The following is a 15,691-nucleotide window of genomic DNA, read 5'->3' on the forward strand; positions in this document are numbered from 1 at the left end:
TTTATCTGCAGATAGAGTAGGAGGGAGGGAGGGGGGAAGAGAGAGAAACATCAGTGCGAAAGAGACACATCAAGTGGTTGCCACACACCTGACTCCAACCAGGACCGGGGACAAACTGCAACCTAGGTACGCGCCCTTAGCAGGAACTGAGCCTGGGACTCTCTGGTCCACGGGCCAACGCTCTAACCACTGAGCCAGACCGGCCAGGGCTCTTAGGATTTTTTTGATAATATCTTATTGTAAGAATATAATATATATAGTATATAACATATTACATATGTCTTAATTGGCTATATAAGTCATCCATATGGCTTTCTATCAAAACTAAGCTATTAAGTTCTATTTGGGGGCAGTCAAAAGTTATTACATGGATTTTCAACTGCACTGGGGGTAAATGCCCTTAATCCCCATGTTATTCAAGGGTCAACAGTATAAGAAATAATAAAAGCATTGGTTATGTTGAGCCTTAACCAGTGTGGCTCAGTTGGTTGGAGTGTCGTCCAGTGCACTGAAGGGTTGCAGGTTTGATTCTTGGTCAGGGCAGGTACATAGCAAAAGTACCTTGTCCAGACTTACACCAGCTAGTAAGTAGCAGAGCTGCTGGATCAAAGGCTACCCTGCACTAGCTCTAGAGAAAGCCTGATCTCTTTCTTACATGTAGGAGTCTGTGGAGCTTCTTAACTTTTTTTTTTGATCCTCGCCTGAGAGCACTTTCATTGATTTGTGTTTTGTTTTTTTTCTCCGGGGCGGGGGGTGTCAAACCCACAACCTAGGTATGTGCCCTGGCTGGGAATTGAACCTGAGACTTTTTAATGTACAGGACATAGCCCCTACCAACACACTAGCCAGGGCAGTACTAATCAGGCCTAACCCTGCTTAGCTTCTGAGATCTGCACATTCAGGGTGGTATGTAGACTAGTCCATATATTTTTATATGATAGCATGAAATAGATATTTTTAATAGCAAAACTTTTATGGTCCTTAATATCTTCCCACCTTCATCTTCCTATCGGCTTTTTACATTTGTATTTTTATTCCTGTTTTGTTATACTCATCACAAAGTTTGTTTCTCTTTGAATCCCTATTGGAGTCTTCTTTTTAAACCCTGTGAAATTCTTAAGACAAACACATTGCATTCCCATTTTTTTTCATATGAACAGTCCAGGCCCTACAAATAAATCACAAATAGGCATTGTATAGTTTCTGTATAGTTAATGTAGATAAGCACTGATCAAGGTCATAATGCCTTCGTAATTGTACTGGTTTTTATGTAATATCAATGTTTATTGGAGTTGTCCCATATTTCATTTTGTCCATTACATCTTTTTTTTTTTTTATCCTTACCCGAGGACATTTTTCCATTTTTTGTACAGATAGAGTGGGAGGGAGAGAGAGGAAGAGACAGAGAGAGAGAAACATCGATGTGAAAGGGACACATCGAGTGGCTGCCACCGCACGACCAACCAGGGCCGGGGACAAACTGCAACCGAGGTACGTGCCCTTAGCGGGAACCGAACCCGGGTCTCTCCGGACCGCAGGCCGACGCTCTAACCGCTGAGCCAAACCGGCCAGGGCTGTCCATTACATCTTTATTGGCTTTTTGCAAGCCCCTTGAATGACTTTTAGGAGATTTTGACAATTGAAAAGATAACTGACGTTCTTACCCTGGTCATTGTAGCTCGGTTGGTTGAGCGTTGTCCCGTGCACTGAGAGGTCATCAGTTCAATTCCTGGTCAGGGCTCATGCCTGGGTTCTGTAGAAGGCAGCCGATCACTGTCTCTCTCTCCCTGTTCTTTCTCTCTCTCAAATCAGTAAAAACATATTTTTAAAAAATAGATACTTATTTTAAAGCACAAGTTATTTTCACAAGGTAAATATGGCTCCTTTAAAAAGGATCTAAATTTTGCCATGCTGTTGCTATCTATAGCATCAGTGAGAATAGAAACTAAATGAATTTAGTCAATGCAAGATTCATTTATTTATATTTGTTTATATTTTTAATAGTGACAAAAATGACCAGGAATTAGTGTAGTGTGCCAAAATAAATCCCATTACCACCTCTGGCTCTTTATAGTCACCATTTTGGTGCCTGGAGAGGTAGGGCCATATTTTTTGTTTTATAATAACCTTTTGTCCCTACAGAATAAACCTTTGCCAAGTACCTCTACTGACCTGGTTTGAGCACCTTAAGCATATTTGCTCCTTGTATACTTCTTAACCTTGCTGTTGGTAGCTTTTCTCCTTTTAAACTCTGCCTTCAACATAATTACTTTTTATTTTCTTTCTATGTCTTAATCATTTTAGAGTGGTCTCTGAGACTTTTTTATTTGTTAAAGAATTGGACCAGAAAGACTGGGGATAAATATTAGTAAGCTAAACATGGTGTAATGATGAGAAGAGCTAGATTTGTTTTTAGAAGAATTACTTTTAATGAATTTCAAAGCAAAGAACATGCAAAATAGTTCACTCTAAATTAAAGTTTAATCAGATTGAAAAGTGTGTATGTTAGTTTTCCTGCAAAGGATTTAATTTGTGAATTTATGTGGCACTTCAGCTATAGCTTATGTCTGGTGTCAGCAATAAGAAAGGGAAAGAATGACCAGTTATTACTTAAGAATGTTTTATCTGTTACAAAAAATGGATGAATCTCTCAAATATAATATTGAATGCAAGAAAGAAGCCAGAAAAAGGAGAACAATCTGTTATTCCCCTTACGTAAAGGTCAAAACAAGCAAAACTCAACTGTAGTGTTAAAAGTTAGCATAGATGTTACCCAGGTGGGTTGTAGGCAGAGCCCATGCCTGGAAAGGGCATGAAGAAACTTAGGAGATTCCAGTAAAATTCTTTTTCTTGGTCTGGTTGCCAGTTACATAGATATATTCACTTTATACTATATACTTATGACTTGTTTATTTTTTTATAAATACAGTTTGATCGATTTTTTTAAAAAGCTATTCTCAAGGATAGGAAACATAAAACCAGTCTGAGAAAGAACGAAAAAGTGATTATATTTTACTTTTTTCCAAATGTGTGCAGATGCTCAGCGTAACCTAGGAAACAAAACCCCAATAGAAGTGTTCCTTCATCTCTTTAAATGAAAGTCTTTATGCTCAATAGGGGAAAAAATGTTATGGTTAAAAGTGGCATACCCTCTGGCCAGACTAAACTGATAGGGGGTGAGAGGATTCTTTCAGTAGAAGATAAATTCTAGAATTCATTGTCCAGAATTTGTAATTATAAACGTAGCTTTCCATATTCAACATAATGTTGGAAGTCTTAGCCAGAGCAGTTAGGCAGAAAAAGAAAAAAGGCATCCAAATAATAAAGGAAGAAATATGCCCTGGCCGTTTTGTCTCAGTAGTTAGAGTGTCAGCCCGCAGACCAGTGAGTCGCGGGTTTGATTCCAGTCAAGGACACGCACCTCGGTTTCAGGTCGTCCTGGTCAGGGTCATGTGGAAGACAACCAGTTGATGTGTCTCTCTCTCCCTCCCTCTCACTCCATCTGAAGAATATCCTCGAGTGAGAATAAAAAACAAAAACAAAAAAAAATATGTTGCATTTCTATGTATTAATAACAAACTATCAGAAAGAGAAATTAAGAAAACAATCCCATTTACAGTTGCATCAAAAAGAGTAAAATACCTTGAAATGAATTTAACCAAGGAGATGACAGACCTATACACTGAAAACTAGAAGACGTTAATGAAACAAATGAAAGAAACACAAATATATAGAAAGATAGTCCACGCTCATGGGTTGGAAGAACTGATATTCTTAAAATGGCTGTACTACCCAAAGCAATCTTCAGATTCATGGTAATCCTTACCAATATCATTTTTCAAAGAACTAGAACAAACAATCCTAAAATTTGTGTGGAACCACAAAAGACCCAGAATACCCAAAGCGATCTTAAGAAAGAAGGACAAAGCTGGAGACATAATGCTCCCTGATCTCAAACTATTTACAACTATAGTAATAAAAATAGTATGGTATTGGCATGAAAACAGACACATAGATTAGTGGAACAGAATTGAGAGCCCAGAAATAAATCCACACATACATGGTCAATTATTTTATGAACAGAGGAGCCAAAAATATAAAATGGAGTAAAGACAGTCTCTTCAATAAATGGTGTCAGGAAAACTGGAGCACTTATCTTATACCATACACAAAAATTTACTCAAAAAGGATGAAAGACTTGGAGGTATAAAGATCTGAAACCATAACACTCCTATTGGCTGTAAGCTTTTGACCTCAGTCATGATGAGGAACTTTTGGATTTGACACCAAAAGCAAATGCAACTTACTACATCAAATGAAAAAGCTTCTGCACAGCAAAGGAAACCAACAAGATGAAAAGGCAGAGAGACTTGAATAGATCTTTGTATCAATGTTCATAACCACATCATTCACCACAGCAAAAAAGATGGAAACGACCTATTGTCAATCAACAGGTGAATGGATTAACAGGATGTAGTGTGTGCATGCAGTTGAGTAATATTCAGCCTTAAAAAGGGACATTCTGCCCGGCAGGTGTAGCTCAGCAGCTGAGCATCAACCCATGCACATGCCCAGGTTGTGGGCCACATCCGCAGTGGGGGGGCATGCAGGAGGCGGCCAATTGATGTTCTCTCTCATCGATGTTTCTCCCCCTCATCCTTCTCTAAAATCAATAAAGGGGAAAAAAAGGCGGGGGGGGGGGAGGGGACAGCATTCTGATACATACTACAGTATAGATGACTCTTAAACACTATGCTAACTGAAGTAAGCCAGATACAAAAGGACAAATACTGTATGATTCCGCATATATTCTAGATACCTTGCACAGGTATTTAGAATAGCCAAACCATGATAAACACAGAATAGTGTTTTCCAAGGGTTGGGGGAGGAAGGAATTGGTAGGTACTATTAAATGGGTATAGCGTTTCAGTTTAGGATGATGAAAAGTTGTATTAAATGTATAGGATTTAGTTTATTGATATTTGGAAGGGGAAAGATTTTAATTGCTGGCTTTTTTTTTTTAAGGCCTTTATAAGACGCTGTCTGGCATACCGAAAAGAAGATCGATTTGATGTGCACCAACTAGCAAACGACCCATACCTTCTCCCACACATGAGAAGATCAAATTCTTCAGGAAACTTACACATGGCTGGGCTGACAGCATCTCCTACACCCCCTTCTTCAAGCATAATTACTTACTGACTTCCCTCCAAAATTGGCATGATACCTTTGAATTGCTTCCAGATGTACACTTGAGTTTGAGAACCTTTGAGTGTTTTTTGTTATTTTGTTTTTAACACAGGACATGATTGAGAACTGTTTGTGAACTTAGGTTCTTTGTGGCATCATTTATATGAGAGATGATCATGGACAGTGAATAAATGTACACTTCTGACTCTAACCCTGAGCAGTGAAGGATGACTGCCTGTTGCACAGAAACAGGAATACGGTGTTAAGATAGAAGAAAAATGACTTGTTTGTGTGGGGGAACACTGTAAATAACGTTTATAATACTTAAATACATTTGGTTGTTACTAGAGAGTTCTAATATGAAGGGTAGTTTTTCATTATTTAAAAACACTTGGAAAAAATGAGACATATTCCTAACACAAGAACTATAGTGCCTGGGTACATCCTTCAGCATTCAGCAGTGAATCTGTTGAAACCAAAGTAAGAACTGAATGATGGTGACAGTTGTGTTTTATAGATAGAGTGTGAGAGTTAGAATCTCTGGACAAAGTTAGACTTTGTCATTTGCCTATTCTGGCTTTTACCACATTGTACCTCGAAATCACATGTCCGTTTTTTCACTGGTTATGTTAAAGGGAGAGTTATTATTCCTAGATACTTTACACCTTTGACAAAAGGAGCTACTCATTTTGAGATCAGTTGAATTCACTAAATTGTAATATCTCCAGTGTTTTCAACATGTTAGAATTAACACATATTTGTTTTGATACCAGGCCTTGTTCATGAAAACAAATGACAGTATGTAACCAAATGCAGACCAGTTCTGTGCAAGATAATGATAAATTCCCTTCTAGCTCTATTGTAAATTATTGTACATATGTCATATTTCAATTACCAAATTTCAGCAGCTTATTCTTGTACAAATGTTTAAAAATATGGCTTTTCTAATTGGATATTGTATTTTTTTTAAGTCTTGAAGGCGCTTTAATTGCTGCTAAATGATGTTGATTCTTTGCTAAAAAAAAAAAAAAAAAAATTGAATGACCTCCTTAAAAAGGTGCAAATTGACTGTACATCATAGAAGCGCAGTAAAAGCATTCATTAACAATCAAGGCATGTGAGAAAGACCCCCGTTGGACATAGAGATTCTCTAAATCAGTTTCTTGGGTTCTAGGGCTGTGGAGCACATAGATACTCGATATATAAATTGTTCATGGTTATTCTACATTTCTAAAAGGTTCTTATCAGCAAGGTGGGATGATGGTCCCATAAACAAGTTTCTTGTGGTTTGTACAGATTTGTTAAAATGTGAACATTTTCTAACTGCCTTGTATGGTAGAAACCATTACTTTTCAGGATGTTGTATTTTACTCCTGTAAAAATGATTCCTTTATTGTTACATTCATAATGCTGATACTTAATGTAAGCTGTCCATGTTGCCAAAAAAGGAGGCTATACTTCTATACCATAGATTCTCCTTAATATTGTACAGTTAAACTGTGGCTCTTATTTCTGATGTTGCAAGCCATTTTGTTTTTCCATTGTACATACACACATTGTCTCTTTAAAATGCTGCTGAAATTGTAGAGAATGTAGCCAAAACAGTAATAAACAATGACAGTTAAAATTTAAAGACTATGAAAATTACATTTGAAGGGAGCTTTCAAGATTTAGAATATTGGCTCTGGCTTGGCCCCTTAATAATCAGCTGAATAAATTCTTTAAGTATACTTAAAGACAAGTGTAAAGTGTTTCAAGCTGTTAAACTGATCCTAATAACCGTTATCAAGGTTAATCCTGGGTGGGTAACAGCACTATCAGGAGTAGTTTAAGGGCTATACCTGCTCCTCTGTAGATTAGCATAGAAGTCCTATTAAAAATACTGACGTGATAATGAAATGTTAGCATTGACTGAGTGCTTTAGGTGCTGCCCGCAGATTTTTCAATTTTGTTCTTTTACTCTTTCTCAATCAAAGTACTGTGTTCATATAGTAATTTATTTGAAGTTCTGAATTAAAATAATCGGTTTTGTTTAAAATTTTGGTGAGATTAAGTAGATGTATAAGTCTGACATGAAGTTGATGTGATAGGTAGTGTAGACCTAGATCACTGCTTTCCCATGTTTTCAAGTTAATGAACGCGACTGCTAGTGTCAAAATGCAGAAAAGGAGGAAATAAGCCACAAAATGAAATGGCTTCCCTGACCTGGGTTTAGGTACTCATTTAAAATCAAAAGATGAATAGGAGATGAGACAACTTATAGACCATCTCTTCCTCCTGAAGTTTTTCCAAACAAATGCTATAGAATTCAGATAATATACCAGCAGATACCAGATGGCTCATGGAGCCACATTGAGTACTGTTATCTTCACGTAGGAAATCGGTATCTATCATTAAATGATTTCAGTCACTCTGGCAATCTTGGCTATAATATCTCGGAAGCTTAAATTGTTTCTGGTTTTGGGAATTCGTTCCTCAGAATTAAAGCATGTCATATATCCTAAGACAACAAAGGTCTTCTCCCTTGAATAAGTCTGTTCCTTGGAAGAGGCAGAACTAATGCAAGGTAAAATGCACAGCTTGTGCATATAATTTAAAACTTTTTTTTCTGATCTGAAATAGTTTTACTGTGTGCACCTTAAGAGGAAGTAAATGTAGAAACCACCCTTAATAATTCATTAAGTCTGGAGCTGGGTAGATACTGAGTTGTCTTTAAAAAACAACAAAAAAATGACTCAGTCTATTTTTTTCCTTCCTGGCCATCTTCCCCTTCTTTAAAAAAAGAAAAGAAAAAACAACTCAGTTTAAATGGTACATCAATTGTGAACAAATACCTCATTACATGAAGCTAAAATGGTGGAGAGTTTCAGTGAAAAATTTAAAGAGGATATTGTGTGTTTTGCTGTTCGTTGTTACTTATTAAATATAATGTCATGTTATTAGCTATGTTTAATGGTAATGCAGACTTTTCTAGTCCTTTAAGTTGGTTACTCTTAGAATTTAATTGCACTGCTGTTTGATTTGTGTGTGAAAAGATTTTATACCTTTAAAGCCACATTTGCAGATCTTTCTCTAATTCCACTTTAAATTTTGACGTATCTGATAAAATTTCCTCCCAAATATACTAAAATGTAATGTTCTGAAGGCATTTCAAAAAGCACTGTACCAGCTAGTTTATAAATCAGATTATTAGAATTCTCATTCCTAGGTTTTAGAATTCTGCAATAGTTGTGGAATTTATAAAATTTGTCTATTTGAATTAGTCTTATTTCCTAGAACATACACATCTCTTCTGCCCATTCCCTCATTTCCCTTCCCTCCACCCTTTTATTTCCCCTGGGAAGTCTTTGAATGGGAAAGATTTGAGTAAGTGTGTGAAAACCAACTTCAAAATTTACATAGAGCTAGAGGAACTTCATAGAATTATTTTTAGTTAGAAATTCTTACTCATTTAAAATACTAGGGATGTAGATTACAATTGTTTTAAGAAAGGCAACATAATATACTGGTTTAAAACTCAGATTTTGGAACTATTCTTTGGGTTCAAATGTCAACTGTCATGTACACCTCTGTTTCATGTTCCTCATCTGAACATGAGGGTAGTAGCACCTGCCATACAGAGTGCTTGTGAGGAGTAAATGAGTTTACATACATAAGGCACTTAGAACTGTGCCCAGCACCTTGTATTACTATGTATAATAAGCTGCTATTATCATCATTTCTTAAGACTCAAAGATTATTCTATAGCTTTTAACCTACATATATGATGCTGTCTGCTTTGCTTCCTGTGATAATTTAACTTCTTTTAAGAAATAGTTTCTATTCCTTGACTCAAATTTCAAGCAGTGATTAGATTAGCTGAAAATGGATGGTGGGGAAAGTGTAGCAATTTGAAACCAAGAAAAAAAATGGTAACTCTTGTGTAAACTGTAACCACCAAAGGGATCACTCTGGCCATTTATGCTGTTTCATCAGAGGCAATTCTACCATACTTTTTCTTGCTAGCAGCAACCATTGAGGGGGAATAGGTGGTATTATCTCAGTTGTACAGAGGGAGGAAGAAGTAGCTGGGAAGGCTACATAACGAGAAAATAGTGGCATCAGAACTAACGCACAGCTCTGCAGTCCTGGAGGTTTCTCAACATTAACATCTTGCCTCTTTCGTATAAAACTTGTTTAGTGTGTTACATCTTTATGATTTTTCAAAGGTGACAAAACTGAGTAGATCCAGATGATTGTCACCATTAAAAGCAAATCTAAAGAATTCAGCTGTTAGATTAGGAATGTCACCTGAGCCGTGCTTTGCCTGAGAGATTTGTCAGGGCTTCTGCCTCAGACTCATTCTAGGAAGGTGGAGAGTGGGTCACAAACCTCTTCCTCTTCGCACATTCGTTTGTCATTGAATTTTTTTTTTTTTTTTATCCTCACCCGAGGACATTTTTCCATTTTTTCGTACAGATAGAGTGGGAGGGAGAGAGAGAGGGAAACATCGACGTGAAAGGGACACATCGAGTGGCTGCCACCCACACAATCAACCAGAGCCGGGGACAAACTGCAACCGAGGTACATGCCCTTAGCGGGAACCGAACCCGGGTCTCTCCGGACCGCAGGTGGACGCTCCAACCGCTGAGCCAAACCGGCCAGGGCTGTCATTGAATTTTTAAGTCAAAGATCAGATCCGGTTCTGCCTTAGAGATTGGTTCACCTCCCTTATCCTTGGCCCACTTTCATGAGCACAGGAAGTATATCCTGTCTTCTCTTGCAGTGCTACCAGTTGGTCTCTAATAAAAATTTGTAACACTATTAAGTCAATAACTCTCAAAAGGAGGCCCTGGAACTTTAGGGAAACTTACCTAGTTGCCCATCTATGGCCCCTAAACTTTGTTTCTACAAGCCTCCAGGTCTGATAGACACCCACGTGGGTGGTGCTCAAGTGACTTCCCTTGGTTTAAAAAAATCTCCAGGTAATTAAAGTTTTTTTTTTTTTTTTTTTTAAATAATCTACCCTGATCCGCCCTGGCTGGTTTGGCTCAGCGGTTGGAGCATCAGTCTGCGAACCGGAGAGTCCCAGGTTCAGTTCCCGCCAGGGGCACGTACCAAAAAATAAAATATGTGATCCATTTTCAACTGAAGAATGTTGGGCTAGTCCCATAACCATTACCTTGAGCTAAACAAGAGATGTGTATTATCAACACCTCACTGTTCTCAGTGGAGTATGTGGTATATTTTGGATTAAATATCATTATCAGAAAGATACTGAATTTTATTTCTAGTACTGACATACTTAGATACCAAAATGACCTGTTCCAGAGAATGAGTATGGTTAATTTATTCTTAATGTTAGTCATTTTTGGTGACTTTATTATTATTATTATTATTATTATTATTATTATACGTGCCCCTAGTGGGAACCGAACCCGGGACTCTCTGGTTCGTAGGCCAACGCTCCCAACTGCTGAGCCAAACCGGCCAGGGCATGACTCAAATTATACTGCATCCCTAGAGCATCTCTTTATGTCTGCTAATGAGCTAATTTCCTTTTAAGGAGGTATTCAGAAGAAGGGTTAAAAGTGGGGAAACATGGGATTTGAAGTCAGACCTGGCTTTGCATTCCAACTTTGTTACTTAATAATTGGGCGACCTGAGAGAAGTCATTAACCTCTCTAGGCTTTCGTTCCACATCCATAAACCCTTTCTCCCTCTGGAACCTGCCTTGCAGGCACCTAGCACCAGGAATGGGTTCAGAAGTTTCTCCAAGTAATACAGCATGGGCTGTGTCCGGACAAATGCTGGCCATGGTGCAAGATGCCCCTATGTTGGAATCACTGTGGGACACCCTGGGAAAGGGACAGGAATAGTTGGCATGAGGAGCTCAGGAGACTTCAGGAAGCAGCATTTATCAACCACTGGAAGAGGTTTTTGTATTTTAACTCCTATCTGTGCCTGACTACTTGGTACAAGCTGTGCCTGTCACCAGTGACAATGTAAGCTCCATACATGTCCCTTCTCCAGTACATGCGCTTTCAGTGACAAAGCACATAATTATCATGGACTGGAGATGTAATGTCTGTTAACAGTGGTCTCCCTATTTTAGGGATATTTGGATAGCAAGAGTGTTTCAAGCCACTGTGAATATTAACATCATAGTGGTCTATGGACAAACGTAGCAAAATATATTTTATAACGACAGTCTTTATGATCATTTTAACTTTTTCCATCATTTATCCCCTCTATATGTATTCTTCAGTAGGAATGTTTTTAAATTTATTCCTGTGAACTTCCTTCCCAGACATATAGAATAAATATGTACAGTCATTAGTAAGAAACTTTATAAGAAATTGAGCTTCCTTCATACTAAATACAGAGCTAAAAGCTATAGTAGATAAAGATAAAGGAATCTAAGCATATCACTACAGAAAATCAACTTACAATGGGAAGAGAGTTGAGAGAAGAAAGGAACTAAAAAAATGGAAAACAAAATGGTTAGTAACTACATGCCTATCAATAATTTTTTATTATTTATTTTTTTTATCCTCATTTGAGGACATTTTTCCATTTTCTGTACAGACAGAGTGGGAGGGAGAGAGAGAGAGAGAAACATCGATGTGAAGGGACACATCGAGTGGCTGCCACCCGCACGACCAACCAGGGCCGGGGACAAACTGCAACCGAGGTACATGCCCTTAGCGGGAACCGAACCTGGGTCTCTTCGGACCGCAGGCGGACGCTCTAACCGCTGAGCCAAACCGGCCAGGGCTCAATAATTTTTTTAAATTTATTTTTGTTACAGATGTTTCTCCTTCCCCCCCACTAATTCCTCCCTCCCTCTCCCTCCCCGCCCTGTCCCCAGCTTTGTTGTCCATGTCCATTGTTCATACATACATGCATATAAGTTCTGTGGTTTATCTCTCCCTCACAACCCCTTCTTCTGGGGATTGTCAGTCTGTACCCCACTTCCATGTCTCTGGGACTACCCCATTCCTCAGACTGTTATGTTTATTATATTCCACAAATAAGTGAGATCATATGATACTTGTCTTTTTCTGTTTGGCTTGTTTTGCTTAGGATAATACTTCCCAGTTCCCTCCATGTAGTCTCAAAGGATAAGAGATCTTTCTTATAGCTGCATAGTACTCCATTGTGTATATGTACCACAGCTTTTGTATCCATTCGTCTACTGATGGACACTTGGGCTGTTTCCAGATCTTAGCTGTTGTAAATAGTGCTGCTACAAACATAGGGGTACATACATTCTTTCTGATTGGTGTTTCAGGCTTCTTAGGGTATAGTCCTAGAAGTGGGATCACTGGGTCAAATGGCAGATCAATTTTTAATTTTTTTGGGTAACACCATATTGTTTTTCATAGTGGCTGCACCAGTCTGCATTCCCACCAGCAGTGTACTAGAGTCCCCTTTTCTCCACACCCTGGCCAACATTTGTTGTTTGATGATTTGTTGATGGCGGCCATTCTGACAGGTGTGAGGTGATACCTCATTGTTGTTTTAATTTACATCTCTCTGATGATTAGTGATGTTGAGCATTTCTTCATATGTCTCTTAGCCATTTGTACATCCAGTTTGGAGAGATGTCTATTTAGTTCCTCTGCCCATTTTTTAATTGGGATCTTTATTTCTTTTGTTGAGTTGTATGAGCACTCTATATATATTGGAAATTAACCCTTATCTGATATATCATTGACAATTATGCTCTCCCATACAGTGGGTTGCCTTTCCACTGTATGGGAGATACAATTTTGATGATTGTATCATTTGCTGTGCAGAAGCTTTTGAGTTTGATGTAGTCCCATGTGCTCATTTTCTCCTTTGTTTCTGTTGCCTTAGGTGATGTATCAGTGAAAATTCTGCTGCATATGATGTCTCAAATTTTGTTGCCTACATTTTCTTCTAGGATTTTTATGGATTCATGAGTCACATTTAAGTCTTTTATCCATTTTGAGTTTATTCTTGTGTAGGTGTAAGTTGATGGTCCAGTTTCATTTTTTGCATGTAGCTGTCCAATTTTTCCAACACCATTTATTAAAGACGCTGTCTTTACTCCACTGTATGCTCTTGCCACCTTTCTCAAATATTAATTGAGCATATTGCCTTGGGTCCATTTCTGGGTTCTCTGTTTTATTCCACTGGTCTATATGCCTCTTCTTATGCCAGTACCAGGCTGTTTTGATTACAGTGGCTTTGTAATATAACCTGAAATCTGGTAATATGATCCCTCCAACTTTGTCCTTCTTTTTCAAGATTGCTGTGGCTATTCAAGGTCTTTTTTGGTTCCATATGACCTTTTGAAGTATTTGTTCTAGTTCTGTGAAGTATGTCATTGATATTTTGATGGGGATTGCATTGAATCTATAGATTGCTTTGGGTAGTATGGACATTTTAATGATGTTGATTCTTCCAATCCATGAACAAGGTATTTGCTTCCACTTTTTTATATCTTCCTCTATTTCTTTTTTCAATGACCTGTAGTTTTCTGCAAATAGGTCCTTTATGTCTTTGGTTAAGTTTATTCCTAGGTATCTTAATTTTTTTTTGCTACGATGGTAAATGGGATTATTTTTTTAGTTTCTCTTTCTGTGAGTTCATCATTGGTGTATAAGAATGCCATCAATTTCTTGACGTTAATTTTGTATCCTGCTACTTTGCCAAATTCATTTATTAAGTCTAGTAAATTTTTTTTTATATCCTCACCCGAGGACATTTTCCATTTTATGTTCAGATAGAGTGGGAGGGAGAGAGAGGAAGAGAGAGAAAGAGAAACATCGACATGAAAGGGACATATCGAGTGGCTGCCACCTGCATAACCCAACCAGGGCTGGGGACAAACTGCAACCAAGGTACATGTCCTTAGCAGGAACCAAACCCGGGTCTCTCTGGACCACAGGCCGACACTCTAACTGCTGAGCCAAACCAGCCAGGGCAAGTCTAGTAAATTTTTGATGGAGTCTTTGGGGTTTTCTATGTATAGTATCATGTCATCTGCGAATAATGACAGTTTCACTTCCTCCTTACCCATCTGGATCCCTTTTATTTTTTCTTCATGTCTGATTGCTGTGGCTAAGACTTCCAATACTATGTTAAATAACAGTGGCGAAAGTGGGCATCCTTGTCTTGTTCCTGTTCGTAAGGGAAATGCTTTTAATTTGTGCCCATTGAGTATGATGTTGGCTGTAGGTCTTTCATATATGGCCTTTATTATGTCGAGATATTATCTCTCTATTCCCAGATTGCTGAGCATTTTTATCAGAAATGGGTGCTGGATTTTGTTGAGTGCTTTTTCAGCCTCTATTGATATGATCATATGATTTTTATCTTTCATTTTGTTTATGTGGTGTATCACATTTATTGATTTGCGAATATTGTATCAGCCTTGCATCCCTGGGATGAATCCCACTTGGTCATGGTGAACAATTTTTTGATGTATTGCTGGATTCGATTTGCTAGTATTTTGTTCAGGATTTTGGCATCTATGTTCATCAGGGATATTGGCCTATAGTTTTCTTTCTTTGTAGTGTCTTTTTCTGGTTTTGGAATTAGAATTATGCTGGCCTCATAAAACGAGTTTGGAAGTCTTCCTTCTTCTTGAATTTTTTTGAAATAGTTTGAAGAGAATGGGTATTAGTTCTTCTTTGAATGTTCGGTAAAATTGCCCGTGAAGCTGTCCGGGACTGGGCTTTTGTTTGCTGGAAGAGTCTTGATTACATCTTCAGTTTTTTCTGTTGTTTTTGGTCTGTTCAAGTTTTCTATCTCTTCCCAGTCCAGTTTTGGGAGACTATGTGTTTCTAGAAATTTGTCCATTTTGCTTAGATTGTCAAATATGTTGCCGTATAATTGTCCATAATATTTGTTAACAATCCTTTGTATTTCTGTGGTGTTAGTTATTATTTCTCCTCTTTCATTTCTGATTTTGTATATTTGGGTTCTCTCTCTTTGTTTCTTGGTGAGTCTAGCTAAGGGTCCATCAATCCTGTTTATCTTTTCAAAGAACCAGCTCTTTGTTTCATTGATCCTTTGAATTGTTTTTTTAATCTCCATGTCATTTATTTCTACTCTGATCCTTACTATTTTCTTCCTTCTACTTGCTCTGGGGTTTTCTTTTTGTTTGCTTTTAATTCTTTAAGTTGTGAGGTTAGGTAGTCCGTTAGAAATTTATCTTGCTTCTTGAGGTTGGCCTGTAGTGCTATGAACTTTTCTCTCAGAACTGCTTTTGCTGCATCCCATAAATTTTGTGTTGTTGTGTGTTCATTTTCATTGGTTTCCAGGAAGTTTTTAATTTATTCCTTGATCTCCTTGGTAACACATTCATTGTTCAATAACATGCTATTTAGTCTCCATGTGTTCAAATGTCTTTGCATGTTCTTGTTGCAATTGATTTCTAGTTGCATGCCATTGTGATCTGAGAAGATGTTTGATATGATTTCAATCTTCTTGAACTTGTAGAGACTTAGTTTGTGCCCTAACATGTGGTCTATCTTTGAGAATGTAC

The 15,691-nt window shown here is 37.8% G+C and overlaps 1 protein-coding gene across 8 annotated transcripts in view; it reads left to right on the forward strand.

Annotated features, from left to right (window-relative positions):
- TLK1 (tousled like kinase 1) overlaps window positions 1-6,226 on the forward strand; it is a 148,494-nt gene extending 142,268 nt beyond the window's left edge. For 4 of the 8 annotated variants that reach the window (XM_036255014.1, XM_036255016.1, XM_036255015.1 and 1 more), the window contains one exon: window positions 5,026-6,226. In XM_036255014.1, coding sequence (XP_036110907.1) covers window positions 5,026-5,202 — 177 coding nt within the window. In that variant the 3' untranslated portion in view covers window positions 5,203-6,226. The remainder of the gene's footprint in view (window positions 1-5,025) is intronic. The other 4 variants (XM_036255017.1, XM_036255019.1, XM_036255021.1 and 1 more) reach the window with 1 other exon arrangement.
- The last annotated feature ends 9,465 nt before the right edge of the window (window positions 6,227-15,691 follow it).

The sequence above is a fragment of the Molossus molossus genome, unplaced genomic scaffold (assembly GCF_014108415.1).
Source record: "Molossus molossus isolate mMolMol1 unplaced genomic scaffold, mMolMol1.p scaffold_m16_p_11, whole genome shotgun sequence".
Classification (NCBI taxonomy): Eukaryota; Metazoa; Chordata; class Mammalia; order Chiroptera; family Molossidae; genus Molossus; species Molossus molossus.